At 37.0% G+C, this 21551-nt stretch overlaps 1 protein-coding gene across 4 annotated transcripts in view; it reads right to left on the minus strand.

Annotated features, from left to right (window-relative positions):
* Positions 1–1816: 1816 nt before the first annotated feature.
* Naa25 (N-alpha-acetyltransferase 25, NatB auxiliary subunit) overlaps positions 1817–21551 on the minus strand; it is a 76090-nt gene continuing 56355 nt past the window's right edge. For all 4 annotated transcript variants that reach the window (XM_071616924.1, XM_027949109.3, XM_071616921.1 and 1 more), the window contains 9 exons: positions 20633–20784; positions 19803–19928; positions 16511–16754; positions 15760–15883; positions 14464–14529; positions 13254–13351; positions 10753–10863; positions 8334–8480; positions 1817–3747 (listed from right to left, as the gene is read on the minus strand). In XM_071616924.1, the coding sequence (XP_071473025.1) occupies positions 3625–3747; positions 8334–8480; positions 10753–10863; positions 13254–13351; positions 14464–14529; positions 15760–15883; positions 16511–16754; positions 19803–19928; positions 20633–20784 (1191 nt within the window). In that variant the 3' untranslated portion in view covers positions 1817–3624. The remainder of the gene's footprint in view (positions 3748–8333; positions 8481–10752; positions 10864–13253; positions 13352–14463; positions 14530–15759; positions 15884–16510; positions 16755–19802; positions 19929–20632; positions 20785–21551) is intronic.

Consider the following 21551-nt stretch of genomic DNA (forward strand, 5'->3'; position numbering starts at 1 on the left):
GGAAAAGAGAACACTGGTAGGGAGTTAAGTTGTAACTGAAAAAACAGGCCCAAACTGAACCTTCAGAGAATGATTTTTCTGTCACAGGCAGAAAGAAAACTCAGGAAAAATAGCTAGTCAATCTGTCCAAATAAAATTTGAATTTCAGTGTCTGGATTCAAGTACCCTTGGGTAAATCATGTCATCAACCTGCCTGAAATTCTCCAATAACCTTCCATTACATTTATTCTAAGTCTCAGTCCTTCCCCTGGCTTTAGGTCCTGACTGATCTAGTCTAGCACTCTATCCAAATGCTGACCCCTTTCCACTCCTTTCACTAAGTTGCTGGAACAAGCTAAGCAGTTCCCTTCCTTGGGTCCTTTCCAACTGTGTTCCTTTTTCTATGACTGACAAACATTCACCATTCACGTCCAATGTTACGGAGATCCTCTCGTGACCCAATCCGAAGTGACTCAACACTATCACATACCCTGATTTATATTAAACAGGACTTTGCTACACAACTATTTATGACCTTTCCCCACACCAACAACTAATAAGTAGGATAGAGAGTTTCATTTTCCCTTAAATAAGCAGAGCCTGAAAGTTATGAATCTTGACGCATGGTCAGTAAGTATTCAGTAATAATTTAAGTATGGAAGGTACTGCTTTTAAGCCAAAAGAAATGGTGGCCTTAGGGGGGAAAATTAATTTTCAAATAATAAAATTTAGCTGGGTATATAGCTCTTTAATACAAAATTGAGATGAGTTATACCATTTAGAAGGTTGTAGCTTCTAAGAACCTGAACAAAAATGAACCAGGCAGAAATGCCAACTTAAAATGAAAATTTTATATAAATTAACCCATTGAGTTTAGATTTGCTATGCTTCACTTAATTCTCAATAAGGAAGAATATAGACTTCCCATATTAATAAATCACACCAAATAAGCAGGAAGAGTTTCAATAATAAGCCTATAGATACACTGAAACCCCCTTTTATATTAAAAGTTAAAATGAAAGACAAATCCAGATTGAACATAGTGATTGCAAAATATAATGCAATTCTGAACAATTAAAATTATGAAAATATACAAAATTGATGGGCAACACAACTAGGCATTTGTTTTCTATTATGTAGAGAACACTAAAAATTTCTCTACCTTTTATCCATCAAGTAAATGACTTAAACCAAATGTTTACTTTGGAGAGTCTTTAACTCAGGATCTCAGTAGTATAAAAGGCAATAATTTTTTAGTCTGTAAACAGTAGTCGTTTTTTTTTTTTTTCCTCCTTTCCTTTTTTTTTTTTTAATATCAATTTACCACAGAAAAACTAAACAAAAAACCATATAAACCAAAACAACAGCAGCAGCGGGTTATTTGGGAAATCTCTTCAAATATCAATGACATACAATTGCTGGGAGAGGGTGCTTTTTACTCATGTAAATATATATATGTACACACACACACATATATATGTATGTATGTGTGTGTGTGTATTTTATATATATATTAAACTGTACACAATTTATAGTGCAGGACAGTTTCCAAAGGAACAGATTGATAAAAGATATTGGCCATTTCTGCATAATTTCATTCTTTTTACAGTAATCTCAAAATGTGAGAGTTGAATCTAACTGAAATGCTACATTTAGTAGGAAAATCAGCAAGTAACAAAGGAAGCATAACTTCAAGGTAACATTATTTGTCAGTAAAACCAGTAGAAGTCCCAGATACTCCAAGGCAGGAGACCAGTTAGGCAGACCATTAGAGTCATTGCAGTCCTTGACCAAGGCCAGCCCATTAAGCATACATATGATAGACTGATCAACAGACTTGTATCAAAGAGCATTTCTATTTCTTTGTACAGTACTTTTTTGGATATGCAAAGAAACATCATTCCAAGAACATAGCCATACACACACCCTCCCAAATACACACAGTTCCATCTAAAATAGGCCATAGTTATATGAACTAATGACACGTTGTCATTAAAGGATATTCAGAATCAATCGGGTTGTTCAGTTCATCTTGTTCAGGAGGACAGTTATTCCCTTTAGGATGGGGTGTTTGACAGTTGTGGCTACTAAATTTATATAAAATATGATGTTTTGAAATTACTTGATGGACTAGGTTTTCCAACAAGTCTTATTTTGAACAGGTAATATAATTTTTAAACAGTTATTAATTACCATATCAAATTGTCAATAAGAAAGTCAAGGAGGGACAAAATGCATACATAGATGTTCCCAGCTCTTTTGGTTGCTTTTAAAAAAGTATCACATTTCACTGGAGCAGTGCATAGGAAAGGACCTTGAAAAGGTCTTTAAGACCAATCCTCTATCAGATGTTGAAATTTCCTCATCAAATTCATTTCTTTGCCCTTACAAAATTACTAACTTCAAAACAGAAAAAGAGAAGCAGGAATTCAAACACCAAAAAAAAAAAAAAGAAAGTGTAAAAATTGTATAACATTTTCAAGAGCAATTTTTATCTTTTCTTCAAGACCAACCTCTGAAGCTACAGTCTTGGGGACAAGACCTCCAGGTGAACAAGGTAAATACAATCCTGGTACAATTCTTAAGTCTCAAGAAAGTAGACTGAACATTAAACCCACTGGGTAACATTTCTTTTGCCAGCCTAAAACTTAAAACCTAGTTTAAATCCATAATATATATTCCTTCTTCACCAACCCCCCCCACTTGAAAACACTAAAATAGTAATTAATTTTCAAGCATATATATACACATATGATTCATGAATCGACTGCAGTATATAACTCACAAAACTGATGAAATAAGTATCAGTATTGCCTGCATAAATTATGTACACCTCTCTTGAAAACAGTGATTCCCAAACTTCCCAAATGGATGAAAGACAGCAAGCTAGTCCTTAGCAGGCTTGTTAAATGGTCTGTACTACTTTCCTCTCTAAATACCTACAAATTAATACGGTCTTCCTTGTCTCCCTATCTGAGATTTAACTTTCACAGGAACGTGGATGGGGCTATCTTGGCTATCAGGATTATTAGGCCAAAAAAAAAATCAGCACCTGTGGTCATCTGAGTAGTGCCCTTCAGGGCAAGTGATTATGCTAAATCTCGCCTGAGGTCTGCTGTGGACCTGCCTTGGGTTCTGAGGAAGCCTCAAATGCACCTGCTGCAGTGGAAAAGGGCCTGCTCCTGGTCATATCCCCCTCTACTTCTCTTTTCTGCTTCCTATGGCTCAAGAACAAACTAAACTCCCACTGCTGTAATGGGAGGGCCATCCAGCTGCTTTGAGGTCAATGCTTTATGCTTAATTTCTATTGCTGCTTTTGAATAGAAACCCTTTCCCCTCCCAGATGTTTCTGGTGATGGGAGGCAAGAAAAGTAAGGGGTTCTCTTGTTGCTGCCATATGCATATGAACATTTATAAAAAGTGGTCAAACCCAGATGAGGGTCCTACTTCTGGTTTATATACAATAATTTAGTCAGCTGTATGTATTTAATACCTAAAAAAATTAATTCACAATCAAAGTCCTTCATGCATTTTATGAGGAAGTTCTGGATTAAAATGATGATCAACCAGATGTTGCTTTTGCCTGGGAAGATAGTATCGTCATTTTCTGCTGTAGAGTCATCAGTGCCTGTGGTCCACACTTCCTTAAATTTTTAGTTTCTTTGTGGTCTCAAGTCTTTTTTTCAGCAGATCCCCCATTTCCAGAAGTGAGTGTAGGTAACTGCTCTGCACTTTCCCTTGCACAGTCTTTGAAAATTTTCTTTCTTCCTATAAAGAAAGAGAAAACTAAGTGGTTTTGCTCAAAAATGATTCTCCTAGATTAGAGTTACTCAGATAAAAGTTAAAACTACCATTACCTCAATGCAAGCTCCATCAGAACAGAGTGAGTCATTTTCAGTATCAAAATGCAGAGGCTAAAAGCTAATCACAGGTATTTTTCAATGTGTTTTTTTTTTTTTTTTCACTAAGACCCTGTTGCTTCAGAAAAGCATTCTATCCAGCACCTTTGTTACAAGTTATATAAAGTAGGAAAGCAAATTTCTTACAGATAGCTTTTCATCAAGAAAAAAGATGGGGACTGGGGTTATGGCTCAGTGGTAGAGCACTCGGCTAGCATGTGTGAGGCCCTGGGTTTGAGTCTCAGCACCACATAAGAATAAATACATAAAGGTCCATTTACAACTAAAATAAATACATATTTTTAAAAATTCAAACACCAAAAACAGTTATCAAAGAAAGTGTAAAAATTGTACAACATTTTTAAGAGCAATTTTTATCTTTTCTTCAAGACCAACCTCTGAAGCTACATTCTTTGGGATAAGACCTCCAGGTGAACAACCATCTTAAAAAAAAAAAAAAAAATGCAGCCACCTTAAAAAAAAAAAAGGTGGTAAATGATTACTAAGTAGTTTGCACATAAAATTATTACTATTTTGTTATTAGCTACACAAAGTGTAAAATTAGAGATGTCTGATTTTTTTTGTTTTACCTCAAAATAGACATCATCATAGCCACTACTGAAGGGTCTCAGCTTTACCAACTCTTATCTTTTCCAGTTACAATACTAACATGTGTCCCTCTATACTGACAGAGTCTGTAAATACAAGACTCCAAATGATAAAAGACAGAGCTTTCTTAGGCCTTCTCAAATGTACGAGTTAAATAATTGCTGCCACATATTTACTGTGGTAGAGACCACCAAAAAAAAAAAAAAAGGGGGGGGGGGAAGGAGTATTCACAAACAGAAATGAAGATGGCTGAGGACTGGGTATATTTAAATAAAGTTGGCAGAGTTGCAAAGCCCAGGACTACAGAAGAAAGCAGGTAACATTTTTTGACCCATGAATACTGCGATTTAAGATCTTATCTAGGGGCTGGGGTTGTGGCTCAGTGGTAGACTACTTGCCTAGCACACAGGAGGCACTGGGTTCGATCCTCAGTACCCATAAAAGATTTGATTTTCATTTAGTATATATGTAAAAGCAAATAAATTCGGTCCTACATATTCATGGGTTCTGCACCCACTTATTCAACCAACTGCATATCCAAATTATTCAGAGAAAAAAAATTCAGTCTGTATATACAGAACATGCTAAGGCGTTTTTCTTGTCACTAATAATATCAAAACAGTACAACAACTGTTTACATAGCATGTATATTATATTAAGTATGTAAATAATCTGGAGATAATTTAAAACATTCAGGAAGATGTGTTAGGTTTGATGCAAATACTACACAATTTTCTATAAGGGCCTTAAACCCCCATGGAATTTGAGTATCCTCAGTGTATGTGTGCATTCATGCATGTATTCTGGGGGGAAAAAAATCCCACACGGATACTGAGGAATGGCTGTATAAAGAAACATCCTGCTGGGTGCAATGATGTAGCTATATCCCAGCTACTTGGGAGGCTGAATCAGGAAGATCTCAAGTTTGAAGCCAGCTTGGGCAACTTAGCCAGATCCTGTCTCAGAATAAAAAATAAAAAGGGCTGGGGATGTAACTCAATAGTAGGCAGAGTATCTCTGGATTCAATCCTCCAAATCAGAAAATATAGGGGCAGGTGATGTATATAGCTCAGTGGTAATGTGTCCTTATTTTAAACCCCAGTACCCTCCCAACACACAAGAAACAAGCTAAAATGACCAATGACTGTGGTGCATTTTTATTTTGAATAATATACAGCTAAAATGAACAAGATTTGCCTATATAAGTTAGCCCAAGGAAATTCTGTGTGTATATGGTATGGGGATGGAACCCAGGGAGGCTTTTACAATTGAGCTTCATCCTTGACACTCTATTTTTTGTTTTGAGATTGACACAGGGTGTTGCTAAATTGCCAAGCTGTAAACTTGCAATCCTCCTGCCTCAGCCTCCAAGTTGCTGAGATTGAGTTGCTGTGATTGTGCCTTGACCTGAACAGATTCTGCAGTCAAGCTGCAGAACAGAGTGAATACTTTACTTTCTTTGTCCGTTTTACTGGGGATTGAATCCAGGGGCACTCAAACACTGAGCCACATCCCCAGCCCTATTTTGTATTTTATTTAGAGACAGGGACTCACTGAGTTGCTTAGCGCCTCGCTGTTGCTGAGGCTGGCTTTGAACTCATGATCCTCCTGTCTCAGCCTTCCAAGCTGCTGGGATTATAGGTGTGCGCCACCCCGCACTTTTAAAAAAGTACAAAATACAGTAATACCGTATGTTTTCTTAATGACTATAAATATACACAAAAAAGATGTTGATATATGACTTACAGGTCTAGTCCAGAGACCTTATAATGCTGGATTTCAACTTTAGAAAAAAAGGAAGGAAATGAAAAAGAAGCGAACCTAATGGAAACTGAATTGAAGAGGGTTATTCAATTTTTTTGTTGTTTTAAATACCTTTATTCATTTATTTTTATGTGGTGCTAATGATCCAACCCAGTGCCTCACATGTGCTAATCAAGCACTCCACTACTGAGCTCTAGTCCCAGCCACTGTTGTTTTTAACACAAAAGACTACTCAGCACTATGTGGAAACAATTTGGTAGTTGATATTGCTTACTGTACTGTAAATATCAAGACATTAATAAAGGCTAATTACTGCTTTGTTTAATCCTCACCATAATCCTATGAAATAGGTGTTAGCATCATCTTCATTTATAGATAAAGAAATTGATGCCCAGATAGAGTAACTAACTTTTCCAAGGTTATTCTACAAAGCTAAGGACAACTTCTAGAATACTGAAATTGAGTCCTCATTTAAGAAGGCAGATAACAACTCAGTGGTCATAAATCAGCAGGGCTACTATGTCTGTCACCATGCAATTAACAGTCCTTCCCACACGCCATATTCTATGCCCCTGCCAACTGACTCACAGTGCCAAATATATTTCATTTTCCACCTCTGTGCCTTTGCCTGGGATGACTTTCCTCCATTTCCATGTGCCTGGTGAAAATTAATCACTCTTCACAAAAGTACCCACTCCAATAAAATTGTCTCACTCATTCATTTCATTGTGAACAAGACTGCTTTCTCTAATCAGTCTTTGGTATGTCAAAAGCTCTGGGCTCCTTCCCACAGTAAGCACAACGTTCAAAGCTCTAACATGTTTAAACTTTACAAAAGAGAAGCTTATACTCTTTTAAGGTTGGTATACCAAGCAAGATTCCATTCATTCTCTCCCCTAGGAAGGTCTGTGTGGGCGTCTGAAACTAGGCCGACAGTCATCTCAGATTACTGGATGAGTTCTCTCATCAGCAAAGATTTAAGTCAGACACCTACTAGATGAAAACATTATCTAAGATCAGAATTTCATTGTTAGAGCAGCTGACTAGAAACAGATTGCTTTATCACTGCCCTTCTGGTTCCTACCAAAATCCTAAGCTGACTCCAGGTGAGTGAATTAACATTGACCAGAAAGAATCCATATATTTTATTAAATAAATCCCTATTTTAGAGGCTGAAGGTACATGCATTTCAGTGGTAGAGCAATTTCCTATTGTGTGTGAGGCCCTGGGTTTAATCCCCCGCACAAGGGGAGGAGAGAGGAGACCTATATTTTAAAGGCAAAACATTACAGGCATTTTGCTAACAACTAGGAGAATTTTAAGAAACGGTCCTAAAATAATATCAGGAGACATCTAATGGTTGTGAACAATGATTCATACTTGGCTCCATTCATTCCGTTTTTGGCAAGCTTATTCTAGCCTAATGATCAAGTAACAATTATTTCTGATGTCTAGCATCTCTTTCTTCAGGTGATAATTATTAGGGTGGCAAGGAGGGCAGCCTACTCAACAGCATGTAAATTCTTAAGGAGATTGTTCTTGAATCTTAAGAGTATACCTAATTCCATCTGGTACTCAAAATAGGAAACAATTCATAATGTTAGCATTAGTTTTAATGGTGAAAGCATAACCCCCAAAATATAAAAGGGGTGGGGAATCCCACAACCAACACAACAACAGAAAACTTCTGCCAAAGCACTTCATTCACAAGACTTTTTTTTTTTTTTTAATGCTTTCTGGGTTTTGTTTTGGGTTTGGTGGTTGTTGGTTGGTTTTGTTTTGGGATACAGGATATCAAGCCTGCAAGTGTTGTATCTCTAAACTATATCCCCAGTATTTTTTGTTTTGGTACAGGGTCTCACTAGGTTGCCCAGGATAGCCTGAGCTTGAGATACTTCTGCTTCAGCCTCTGCAGTAGCTGTAATTACAAGCATATACCACCATACCCAGCTAGTCTTATAAGAAGAAAATGATGGACTGAAAATTGATTTGTACTTTTGATAAAGATAACATTTGAAAAAAAATATATATATATTTAAAAAAAAAAAAAACAAACATTGCTGAGTGTCTATAATCTCTTACCGGAGAGAAAGAAGTGTCCTCTAAAATAAGTTCTTCAAGCTTAAGTGCAATTAGATGTGTTTCAAGTCCCTTAATATGATCCACAGCATTAGAAATTAAAGTCTGAAGTCCAGAAACATAGTCTTGGAAACTGGTGAAGACAGGTGGCTGGGAACAGGATTTGAAACATTTTTTAAAAGATGAAATACTATCAAACGCATTCCCAATGCTTACAACATGTAGGTATGCTGATTGCATGCTATACCATGACAGGAGTGTGTGTGTGTGTGTGTGTGTGTGTGTGTATATATATATATATACACACACACACACACATACACCACCAAACAATATAACTGCAAACTCAAAAAAAGAATTAGAGAGAAGAGAATCCACTAGAAAATATATTACTTCATCATTCAACATACAGCCAGCCAGGAAACTCTACCACCTCTCTTAATTTCTTTAAGATTTCCAATAATGTTAATGGAGAACAGAAACATAATAATCTAAGTTTGAATAGAAAAAGTAAAAGATAGCAACAGACAAGAAAATTTAGAAAAAAGAACAGAGAAGGGGAACAGTGTCCTAACAGATATTAGATACATTTTGAAGTTATATTGAAGCCAGGCGGGGGGGTTGTAAGTAAAGTGTATTCATGAACAACTCTTTATAAGTCAATAAATCTCAAAAAGAAAAAAAGAGACCGCCAAGAAAATACCAAAAGATAATTTGGCTAACAAATTTTGAAAAGCCTTTCTAAACATGATGCCAAACTAGAAAACATTCAAGATGTTCTTAAAAAATTACTACTTTAATTAAAAACAAAGCAACAGAAAAGGCTGGGTGCGTGCAGAATGCTTGTAATCCCAGCAACTCAGGAGACGGAGACAGGAGGATTGCAGGTTCAAAGCCAGCCTCAGCAATGGTAAGGCACTAAACAACTCAGTGAGACCTTGTCTCTAAATAAAATACAAAATAAGGCTGGGGATGTGGCTCAGTGGTTAAAAGTCCCTGAGTTCAATCCCAATACCCCAGAGAAAAAGGAAAAAAAAAAATCATTCATTAAAAAACAGATGAGGGGGCTGGGTATGTGGCTCAAGTGGTAACGCGCTTGCCTGGCATGCGCGGGGTGCTGGGTTCCATCCTCAGCACCACATAAAAATAAAATAAAGATGTTGTGTTCACCGAAAAATGAAAAAAATAAATATTAAAAAAAATTCTCTCTTTAAAAAACAAACAAAAAAACAGATGAGGGCTGGGGTCATGGCTCAGGGGTAGATCGCTCACCTAGCATGTGCAAGGTGCTGGGTTTGATCCTCAGCACCACACGAAAATAAATAAATAAAATAAAGGTAAAAAAAAAAAAAAAAGAATGCTTTAAAAAAAATGACAATTTAAGAAAAAAATTGCTTCATTGGGCTGGGGTCGTGGCTCAGTGGTAGAGTACTTGCCTAGCATGTGTGAGGCACAGTGTTCGATTCTCAGCACTGCAAATAAATAAAGATCCATTGAAAACTAATTTTTTTTTAAATTGCTTAATTTATACTGAGGATTAATAACATTATTAAGAAACCAACAGAGCAAAACTTATCAATAGGCCAGGAGCAGTGGCACATGCCTATAATTCTATTCAGGTGGCCTAGGCAGTAGGATAGCAAGTTCAAGGATAGCCTGGGAACTTATCGGAGGCCCTGTCTCAAAACAAAAAATAAAAAGGGTGGAGGATTTAGTTTAGTGATAAAGCATCCCTAACTTTAATTTCTAATCGGGTATTAGGGAAGTGGGGAAGTATAGACACTAAGAAAAATACTTCTACGAGAGGAAACTTGAACGAAGAACAGATCATATATTATCTAGCAAGGTGTGGTGATACACACCTGAATTAGTAGCAACTCAAGAGGTTGAGACAAGATGATTGCAAGTTCAAGGCCAGCCTCAGTAACTTAGCAAGGCCCTAAGCAACTCAGTGAAACCCTGTCTCAAAATTAAAAATAAAGAGAGCTAGGGATGTTACTCAGTGGCAAAATGTCCCTGGATTCAATCCATAATAGCAACAAAAGAAATATCAGAAAACTTCAATTTTTAAACACATATAAACACACAAACACATATATATTATATAAACATGAGAGCCCGGTGGCTCATGCTTTTCACTCAAGAAATAGTCTAAGACATACACAGTGACATGTGTCTATAATCCCAGCAATTTGGGAAGCTGATGCAGGAAGACTGCTTAAATCCATAAATTCAAGATCAGCCTGAGCAAGTGACCAGCTAGTAAGATTCTTTTAAAAAAGAAGAAAAAAAAAAAAAAAAAAAAAAGACAGAGAAAATGAAAACTTTTAAGATCCTAATGACTCTTAAAACATGCAAGAAAACTTTTGAAAAGAAAAAACAGTCTGTAGCTAGATTGTTATTTGTGTTTTTCTGTTATTACCATGATGATACTGGTTTCTTTTTTCTTCTTTTTCTTTTTCTGTAAACTTAATTTGTATGGTCGCAAGACACTCTCGCAGTAACTGGACACCCAAAGGATAACAGAAATAGTCTGAAAGTGGAAAATGTGCAAAATAATCAATCAAGATTACAATCCCATCAGGAAGTTAAAGGCAATTGAAAAAGAAATTCTAACTGGAAGTTCTGTGCAAATCCTTTTTTTTGTGGGGGAGTGTTACTGGGGATGCAACAAGGAGCTCATACATGTTAGGTAACTGCTATATCTCTGAGCTACATTCCTATGCAATTCCTTTCGATTTCTCCCCTGAATTTATTTTCACTCTCACATCTTTATTTGTTCTTCCTTTGGGGGCACAAAGCAGTCTGGGGAGAAACTGGGGATAGAATCCAGGCTTTTATGCAGCACCAGTCTTTCAGTCACATGTTGATTCAGCACTTTTTCTTCTGCTCAGAATACTGCAATACCCTATCTACCTTTTTATTATTTCTTCTGGCTCTCCCAGCTAACTCCACATCCTCCACTCCATTCTGTTTCTTTCACATCTCTGTATAATTAGGGATCTATTAACATCCTTTTTGCTTAGTCCAAATTCCTAGGCACTGAATCTAAAGATTCTTTACAATATGGCTCTATCCACATGCTTTGCCAGACAGGTAAGATACCATTTCACTTGCAAATTTTGACTGAAGATATATGGAGATGGGCATGACAGCACACACCTAGAATCCCAGCCCCTTGGGAGGCTGAGACAGGTGGACAGCAAATTCCAAGGCAGCCTCAGAAATTTAGCAAGGCCCTAAGCAACACAGAAAAACCCGGTCTCAAAATAAAGAGGGCTGAAAATGTAGTTTGGTGGTAGAGAAGATCCCTCAAATTGATCAGCACAGATCCTGGATTGTATTAAATTAGCTATTTACCAATCTCCTCCTATATTGCAGTGTGTGCATATATGTGCATATGCAGTTACTGCTTTATCTCTTTGGCACTTCTAATATGCTAGTCGCCAGACAAGAGTATATTGCTTTTGGGGAATTAGACTAGTAGGGAAGGAGAAGTAAACAACTTTGTGACAGAATTAAAGGAAAGATAATGGATTATGAGTGAATGCAATCCTCCTTTTTTCCTCTAGCTAACCAGAGAGTTTGGTTATATCAAACCCTGGACTCCTTCATAATGCAGAATATCTCAGTAATTAGTAAACAATAACAAAAAATGTAAGAAGCTGAAAGAACTAACTTAAACTCCAGAACAAAGAGTGAGTCAGGGACTCGGGTTGGGACTCAGGGGTAGAGCACTTGCCTAGCACATGTGAGGCACTGGGTTCAATCCTTAGCACCCACATAAAAATAAATAAATAATGGGCTGGGCTTGTGGTTCAGTGGTAGAGTACTTGTCTCATATGTGTGAGTAACTGGGTTCGATCATCAGCACCACATTAAAATAAATAAAGATACGGTGTCAAACTACAACTAAAAAAAATATTAAAAAATAAAAATAAAAAGAGTGAGTCAGGCCGGGTGTGGTGGCACACACCTATAATCCCAGTGGCTTCGGAGGCTGATGTAGGAAGATCAAGAGTTCAAAGCCAGCCTCAGCAACTTAGTAAGGCCCTAAGCAACTCAGTGAGACCCTATCTCTATAAAAAAGGGCTAGGGATGTGGCTCAGTAGTTAAGCGCCCCTGGGTTCAATACCCAATAAACAACAACAATGGGAATAAAAAGAAAAGAAAAAACCAAATCAAACCAAACCAAAACAAAAACAAAGAGTGAGTCAGAAAATGGAAAGGAGAAAAATAGCTAGATTTGGAATGATTCCGGGTAACCTGAGAAATCACTAAAATAACTTCCAATAAATTTTACCTCAGCATTATGAATGAAATCATTGTAGAATTCTTGGAAGGAGATGGTTTAGAAAATGATTTAAAGGGCTTTTCAATTAACAAAAGCAGGATTACAAAACAAAAGCATGATTACAGGAAGTGGCACATGCCTGTAATCCCAGCAGTTTGTGAAGCTGAGGCAAGAGGATCATGAGTTCAAAGCCAGCCTCAGCAAAAAGCAAGGCACAACGCAAAGTGAGACCACCCTGTCTCTAAATAAAATTCAAAATAAGGCTGCAGGGATGTAGTTCAGTAGTTAAGTGCCCCTGAGTTCAATCTGGGGTACCAAAACAAACAAACAAAGCAGGATTACGGAGGTTAAATTGTAAGTATAGGATGGGTGCAGTGGTGTGCGCCTGTAATCCCAGAGACTCAGGAAGCTGAGGCAGAAAATTTAAAGTAAGAGACCTATCTAGGCAAATTAGGGACACCTTGTCTCAAAACTGGGGGAATGGGTATCTGGTGATATACCTCAATAAATAAAGCACCACTGGGTTCACTTCCCAGTCTCCACCCCTCAAAATTATATTTAATTAATTAATTAATTGCAGGAATATGGTGCCTGTTACCTGTTCATTGTGGAAGAGAACAAAAACTTACCTCAACAAAGAAGACAAGATTTTCTAAACGGGTAGGATGTGTTTTCAAGTTACCATCTTTAACTTCTAAGAGGTCACCTTTACATCTACTGAAGACATCTGAAGACAAAAAGATATTTTTATGGTTTTATTCGCCTTTTGTTTCAATGCTATTTTCAGGAACACAATCTATATAATCTAATAGAAAATAAGCAAATATAAAAAGCTTAGTTCAGAAACTTTTTTTTTTAACCACAGTGAACCAAAAACTAGAGAATAACTATTTTAAGCCTCTAAAAGTCATATTTACTATGGCTGTACAGAATTCAAAATAATATTTTCGCCTGGCATGCGTGCGGCCCAGGTTCGATCCTCAGCACCACATACAATCAAAGATGTTGTGTCCACCGAAAACTAAAAAATGAATATTAAAAAATTCTCTCTTTAAAAAAAAATATGAACAGATAGATAGACATATAGATTTACATAGGTATCCAGGAAAATTAACAAAAATAAAATCAAAAAAGCCTACATTATCTGTGTATCGTGGTGCATCCTTTAATCCCAGCCACTCAGGAAGCTAAGGCAGGAGAAGCTTAAGTTCAAAGCCAGCCTCAGCCAAATTATTGAGACACTGACTCAAAATAAAAAGACATGGGGATATGGCTGAGTGTGAAGTGCCCCTGCGTCCCTGGTTTCAATCCCCAGTATTAACCCCTCCCCCCCAAAAAAAGGGAAGGGGGGTGGGAACTGCAGGTGTGCAAAGGAACAAACCTGTGTTATATATACCTTTTCATATCTTAAAAGAAATTACTACTATGTATTTTCACATACATATGAATGGCTGTAGGTGGCATCTATGAATATTGACTCCAAAGCATTAAAAAGTCTGGACAATTGCCTGGCAAAGGAAAAAAGACCTTACTCACTTGTGTACCAGTTTATAATAGGTATCTAATACTTTTGTAATAAAAAATTAACTTTTAATACTAAAGAACTGGTTTTTAAAAATTCTAAAAATATGCATCATTATTTTCAAATCCTACTTCAAGTTTATATATATAAAAATTGAGCTACTGCCAAACAACCACATACAAAAATCTACAGTAAGAATACTCACCCTCCGGACTGGGGACATGAGTGCTTCCTCACTCAAAATGCACAAGGTCCTAGATTCAGTCCCCAGCACCGCAAAAACAAACAAACAAACAAAACAAAACAAAAAAACTCACCCTTTAACTGTTCTAGTAAAGACTTAAGACTATTCTCTATTCGCTCCTGTATCTCCACTGTATCTTCTGAAATTGAAAGATAAAAATTAAAAACTTTCATTTTCTTATTAACATAAAAAGCATAGTCAATACCTGTAAACAACACACAGTAAGAATTATTTTTTTCCTCTTAAGAACTTACGAATCTAAGGCTGATGATATAGCTCAGTTGGTAGAGTGCTTGCCTTGCGCATACAAAGCCCTGGGTTCAAACCCCAGCGCCCCCACCAATAAATAAATAAATAAATAAAAATAAAAAAAAAAAAAAAAAAAGAAGAAGAGAAGCGGGAGCCCATGGGAAAATAGAAGTAACTTTGATTGGGCAAGGAGGGGGGAGAGGAGGATAGCGGAGAAGTATAGGGGCAGGAAAGATGGTGGAATATGATGGACATTATTACTCTAGGTACATGTATGACTGCACATATGATACGATGCTACATCCTGTACAATCAGAGAAATAAAAAGCTGTGCTGCAATTGTGTACAAAGAATCAAACTGCATTCTGCTGTCATATGTACATAATTAAAATAGACAAATTTAAAAGGGTAGGGGAGCATTTAATCACCTTTCCACCATAGGTACTACCTGAAATTCTCTTTGAGGACTTGAAACCTGCCCCGAGTGCTTAAAAATTCTTGTAAATGATAGGATCTATAAACTTTATGATTTTGAAAAAGAGAAATATTTGTGATTCTCATTGGGTTGAAAGCTTGGGAATTTATCCACAAAACTTGGAACTTAATTTTTAAATCCAATTCAATCTAAAGCTAGGTACGGTAGTGCATGCCTGTAATCCCAGTGGCTCAGGAGGCCGAGGCAGGAAGACTGTTGAGTTCAAAGCTAGCCTTAGCAGCATAGTGAGAACCCAAGCAACTCAGCGAGACCCTGTATCAAAATAAAATACTTTTGGTGCTGGGGATGTGTGTTTCAGTAGTTAAGCACCTCTGGGCAATCCCCAGTATCCAAAAAAAAAAAAAAAAAAAAAAATCTAAAATTCAATAATCTTTCAATAAGTCAACTGTTGGACGTAACAAGTCCCTTTAAATATGGGGAAAAAAAAATCAGGATTCTAAAACATTACTTTGAAATCTGTGAATGTGCCCTCTTGAACACTAAACCAGACATTGCCAGAGCAGCTTCCAGCTTTCATCTACTCCATATTGCTAAGTATCTGAGGTTATAGATGTTTCATTGCATTTACTGAGTTTACAATGACAAAAACCCAGGAAATTCACATGCAAGAAAATATTTACTTACCTAAACCATTGGTATCCAGCTCATAAATATCATTAACAAGATAAAAAGAACTTATCTGGCATTGAGAACAGCCAGAGTTAAAGAATCCACCCATTCTGGTAGGTACAGGACCAAGGAAAGGATACTGGAAAGAGGAAAAATAATATCCTTTAATAAATTCAAAAGAAGAAAACAAAGCTTTGTTAACTACTGGATAAAACTTATTTTGGGGCTAGGGATATAGCTCAGTTGGTAGAGTGCTTGCCTCGCGTTCACAAGGCCCTGGGTTCAATCCCCAGCACCACAATTTAAAAAAAAAAAAGAAAAACAAGGGCTGGGGATATGGCTTAAGTGGTAGTGTGCTTGCCTAGCACGCGTGAGGTTCAATTCTCAGCACCACAATTGTGTCCACCTAAAACTAATAAATAAATAAATATTTCGGTGATTTAATGAAAAACCATCAATCAACAAACTACTTTGTAAGCATTATAGTAAAAACAGAAATGCCATATGAATCTGTTGATAGCTATTAGAAATTTATCATCACCCACACAAAAAATTATTATGCTTTTCTTCATTATCCAGCCTGGGTATTGGGAAAGCCTCTGCAATTTCTTTTCCATCTATAATATTCCTCTTTTTACTCCAGATGCCATAAATTGGGGGGGGGGGGGGCGGATTCTATACTATTTGGTCAACCCCAAAGTCCTAATTAAATGACAATCATAAATATAATCATTGAAGCTTTAATGACAAATTAAATATATGATACCTGAATTTCCTTTTCAATAAATCGCTTTCCTGTCTCCACGGCCACCTCTAGCTGTTGAAGGAGCAAACGAAGAATATCAATGGGAGAGGATACACCATTCTCCGCAGTCTTCTCAGAGTTCTTTGGCTCCACAGGGTGGTTAAGACTTGGAAGGCCACTGATCAGCCTCAATGTTAAGGAACGTATTCTTAGCCACATGGTCTCCTCCTCCAAGGAAAGTTTCTTATGTTCTTCAGAAACATCCCTTAAACAAAAACATCCTCAGACCATCCATTTTATTCAATCTGTTGCCTTCAAAGCTTTCAACATTCACTTTTACCAGTCAAGATACTGCTGAATGGTTCCAATTTTCACTTAGTATTTGGATGATCTTAAAGCCAAAAATCTTCTGAATCCCCATTTCACTATCAATAAAATGGGCATGGTAACTTTCCTAACTTAATTTCCCCAGGACTTTTTTCTCTGATAATTAAAGTACTACATGATACAAAAAGTTTGACAGCTGGAGGTGATGGCACACACCTGTAATCCCAGCAGCTCTGGCAGCTGAGGCAAGAGGATCCCAAGTTTGAGGCCAGCCTCAGCAGTGTAGCAAGGCCCTAAGCAACTCAGGGAGACCCTATCTCAAAATAAAAAAAAAAAAAACGGGCTGGGGATGTGGCTCAGCAGTTAAGCACCACTGGGTTCAATCCCCAGTTGCCCACCCCACCCCCGCCCACCAATTCAAATGACAGAAAAGTAAAAATTGGGAAGGAAAAGTGCCCTGATAACCAAATACCCAGAGTATTAACAAGTTTGGTATATATCCATTCAGACTTTTGCAATACAGATGTATAAAAATGTAACTGAAGTACATTTTTATACATCTGTATTGCAAAAGTGAATTTCAATGGTAGAATGCATTGAAATGTAAGTAATGCAAGCTTGTTACATTCTAAAAATTTATGGTAAATAAATCGTAAATTTGTTTGTGTGTGATGTACACACACGTTTTATATATATTTATACATATATCTTGAGTGTGTGGTTAGCACATGGAAGGCCCTGCATTTAATTCCCAACAATATCGAAATATCTATGTTTGCACTTAAAAATAATATTTATGTGGGCCAGGGCAGAGAACTTGCCTAGCATGTGTGAGGCACTAGGATTCATCCTTAGCACCACATAAAAATAAACAAATAAAATAAAGCTATGAAAAATACAACATTATAAAAAAATTAAAAGCAAAAAAATAAGAATGACTTACTATATCCAGACTGTTTGTAGAAACCATATAGTTTACAGTGAACAACTTGTTTCCTCTGAGAATCTAGGATTTTGGTACATGCTGGACAAAGAGTTCATGGACACATGAACCAGCGGATAAAAATGGTAGGCATAGAAACACAGCACATGTTACAGCATTTTTCCCTGCTGAAGAAAGAGTGCACTCATTGTGTTCCTTCATAAAAGAGAACACAGTGGTGGTTGGGGCTGTGGCTCAGTGGTATTGCACTTGCCTGGCATGTGTGAGGCGCTGGGTTTGATTCTCAGCACCACATATAAATAAATATAATTAAGGTCTGTCGATAACTAAAAAAAAAAAATTTTAAAAGAGAGAACACACAGTGGAAATCTGTGTATGGAAGTCTCCATACTCTGCCTACTCCTCTTTCCTTGCTGTTCCCATCATCTATTCTTTTGCTATAATAAACCTAAGCCCCTGTAATCATTCTAGCAAATCACCCAATGTGATTTTGGCAACCTATGAGTCATAGTATTTGCAAAACTATCTAATATATACACACTTGCAAGTTGTCCACTTACTTCCTTAAAGCTCAACTTCCCCAGAAGCAGATCTGCTTAGCAGACCATATGTGGCATTTCAAATCTTGTTATGTATCACCAGAATTCCCTACATGAAGGCTCTATAAAATTGTGCCACAACATAAATACATAATAACAAGCATCATTCCACATAACCACCAATCCTTTTTGTTAGAAATAAAATCTTAATCACTGAAAATGCATTTCTTTGAACTTCTTGTTACACCCTCTACCCACACTGTTTCTTAGTTATCTTCTCTACTGATCTATTAAGAGTCCTCAGCCAGGTGTGGTGGTGCACCACTATAAACCCAATGACTCAGGAGTCTGAGGTAAAGAATTGAAAGTTCAAGGCCAATTTAGCAAAACTGTCATTTTTTTTTTTTTTAATTTAAGAAGGACGTGGATATGCATCAGTGGTAGAATACCCCAGAGTTCAATTACTGAAGAAGGGTGGCAGGGGGTGAGCATGTATTTTTCTCTATACAGATCAGGGGTATTAACATAAATGAAAAAATCAGGGCCTAAGGACATAGCTCAGTGGTACAGCACTTGCCTAGCGCATGTAAGACTCCAGGTTTCATCGTCAGTACTAAAAAAAAGGTATATGTATAAATATATATAACGTGTGTGTACATCACACACAAACAAATTTACCAATTTATTTACCATAAATTTTTAGAATGTAACAAGCTTGCCATTTTTACTTATATAAGTTAAATCCTTTATGTTTACATTTCCACCGTTTATATGTTAAGAAAGGTTTTTCCTACCCACTTAAAAATATTTTCTATCTTCTAGAATTTCTAATGAGTTCTGGCATATAATCTTTAATCCATTTAAAATTCATTCTCATATATGCTATGAAGTAGCAAACGGGTGAGACGTATTTTCTTCTTCTGGCTTAACTATATTTTCTTATCCCAACAACAAACATATTATTTTATATTTGTGTAAAAGAGGAGATTTTTCTAAACAACTATCAGATTAAACCTAATTCTTCCCACCCATCCAGTGCTAGGGATTGAACCCAGGGCCTCACACATGTTAGGCAAATACGCTACTACTGAGATGCATGTCCAGCCCTTTTTATTTTGAGATATGGTCTCTTGAAATTGCCCAGTATGACCTTAAACTTGCGATCCTTCTGCCTCAGCCTCCTAAATAACTATAGGCTACAGGCAAGCACCACCATACCCAACTGGATTCATCCTAATCCTTTAGAAATAAATGGCTTGGCCAGGAGTGGTGGTTCACTCCTGTAATTCCATCAGCTCGGGAGGATGAGTCAGAAAGATCATAAGTTCAAATGCAGCCTCAGCAAAAAATTGAGGTAGCTCAACAACTCAGTGAGACCCTGTTTCTAAATAAAATAGAAAAAAGGGCTGGGTGTGGCTCAGTGGTCAAGTGCCCCTGAGTTCAATCCCAGGTACCAAAAAAGAAAGAGAGACAGAGAAATGGCTTGGAGTTAAATTTCAGTTACCTGTCTTTTGGATCCCAGCTGAAGAAAACATTTAAATCTCTGTTATCTCGCAAATCTTCCCATGGAATGTCATCTTCTTCTGGCCTAAGATTCATTGACTTTATACTTTCTGCTAGGCTGGTTGATCTGCGATATATAGAATTTATTTCAATAGGAAAATAGTCATGAAAATGTTTTCAAATTGTTTTACAAGAAAGAAAGGAAGAAAAAATTATTCTAAGAAATAAGGGTTCATATAAGGTGATATACAACCAAGTAAAAAATCATGCCGACTTACTCCATGACAAGAGAAGGTCAAACAAAGTAATGAATCAGCATTAACTCCTGAAATCCCATTTGTAGTACAAAGGGAAACTTGTAAGCATAATATGGATCAAGAGAATGAGCATGTATAAAATGACTCCTGCAGAGGATCTGAGATGGTGCTGGCAATTCTCTATAATTCTTTTTTATTTATGGGGGGGTGGGGGTGGTGCCAGGGATTGAACTCAGGTGCACTCAACCACTATGCCACATCCTCAGTCCTATTTTGTATTTTATTTAGAGACAGGGCCTTGCTAAGTTGCTGAGGCTGGCTTTGAACTCACGATCCTTCTACCTCATTCTCCCAAGCTTCTGGGTTACAGTTGTGTGCCACTGCGGCTCTACCATTCTTTATGTCAGGCCAAAGTTCTGTTTTCTCTGTTCCCACCCCTTTTCTTTCATTCCCCCTGTTTTTTCCTTATCCTAAGCCTGGTAATGACACCATGAGTGCATTAATGGCTTTTAGAATCTGATTTAATCCCTTCATTTGGGTTTTTTTTTTTTTTTTCCTTTTGTGTAATACTTACATATTTGCTTCAAGTAGAAGGTCCAACAGCATCCGTTCAGTACGGACTTGTGCAAAATGAAGAGAATTATTCAGCCTGTTCCTAAAAGCGATAAACTCTGGGATCTTCTCAAATGCACCATATTTGTAAGCTTGAATAATATATTCTGAGGTCTGGGAAGGAAAGACATCATCTTGGTATAAATATTTCACAGGTCAGACACTGTAAGCAAACCGTGCCAGCCAAAACAAAATATTCAAGCTAAAATTAAGAAAAGCTTTGAATCCAATCTTTAAAAGTTTCTATTATCAAGTACAGAATATCAGTTCTTTATAATGTTACTTTTCTTCCTTTCTGAACCAGAGTCAAATGTGTTCTTCACTAATATTACTATTCACAACGCCCAACTGCCACTACCACCCCACAGACCTTCTCTTGTCAGTCATATCTCTCAATGCAATAGGACTGGAGGTTTTGTGAGGCCACATCAATCAAAAATTTGCTTAGTGCCATTCTGGAAGGGATATTACTCCATGTTTTTCTGCTTCCAAGACCAGCTGTTTTATATAAAGGTTCCGAAGATGCCAGAATAATGGAACCACCTCCACGTATCCAAAAAGGTTACTCCTTGGTTTTGTTTCTTTCTGCATAATGTACCACACACATAGGACATATATGTATTACACCAGAATAGAAAAAAGACACCAAAGACTCATAAAAGTTAATGTTATAATCAATTCTGAGGACAGAACAACTTCAAGAACAAGTTTGTCCATCTGAACTACCTAAGACCTCTTCTAGAAACTTCCATAGACAAGTGAAGGAAACATTTAGTACGTGTTTTAACTGTAGATTAAAGCATATATATAGATGAAATGTTTACAAAACAGAGGCAAGATAAAGAATTCTAAACGGAAATCCTGGCATAACAGAAGAAAAT

The sequence above is a fragment of the Marmota flaviventris genome, chromosome 1 (genome assembly GCF_047511675.1).
Source record: "Marmota flaviventris isolate mMarFla1 chromosome 1, mMarFla1.hap1, whole genome shotgun sequence".
NCBI classification, from domain to species: Eukaryota; Metazoa; Chordata; class Mammalia; order Rodentia; family Sciuridae; genus Marmota; species Marmota flaviventris.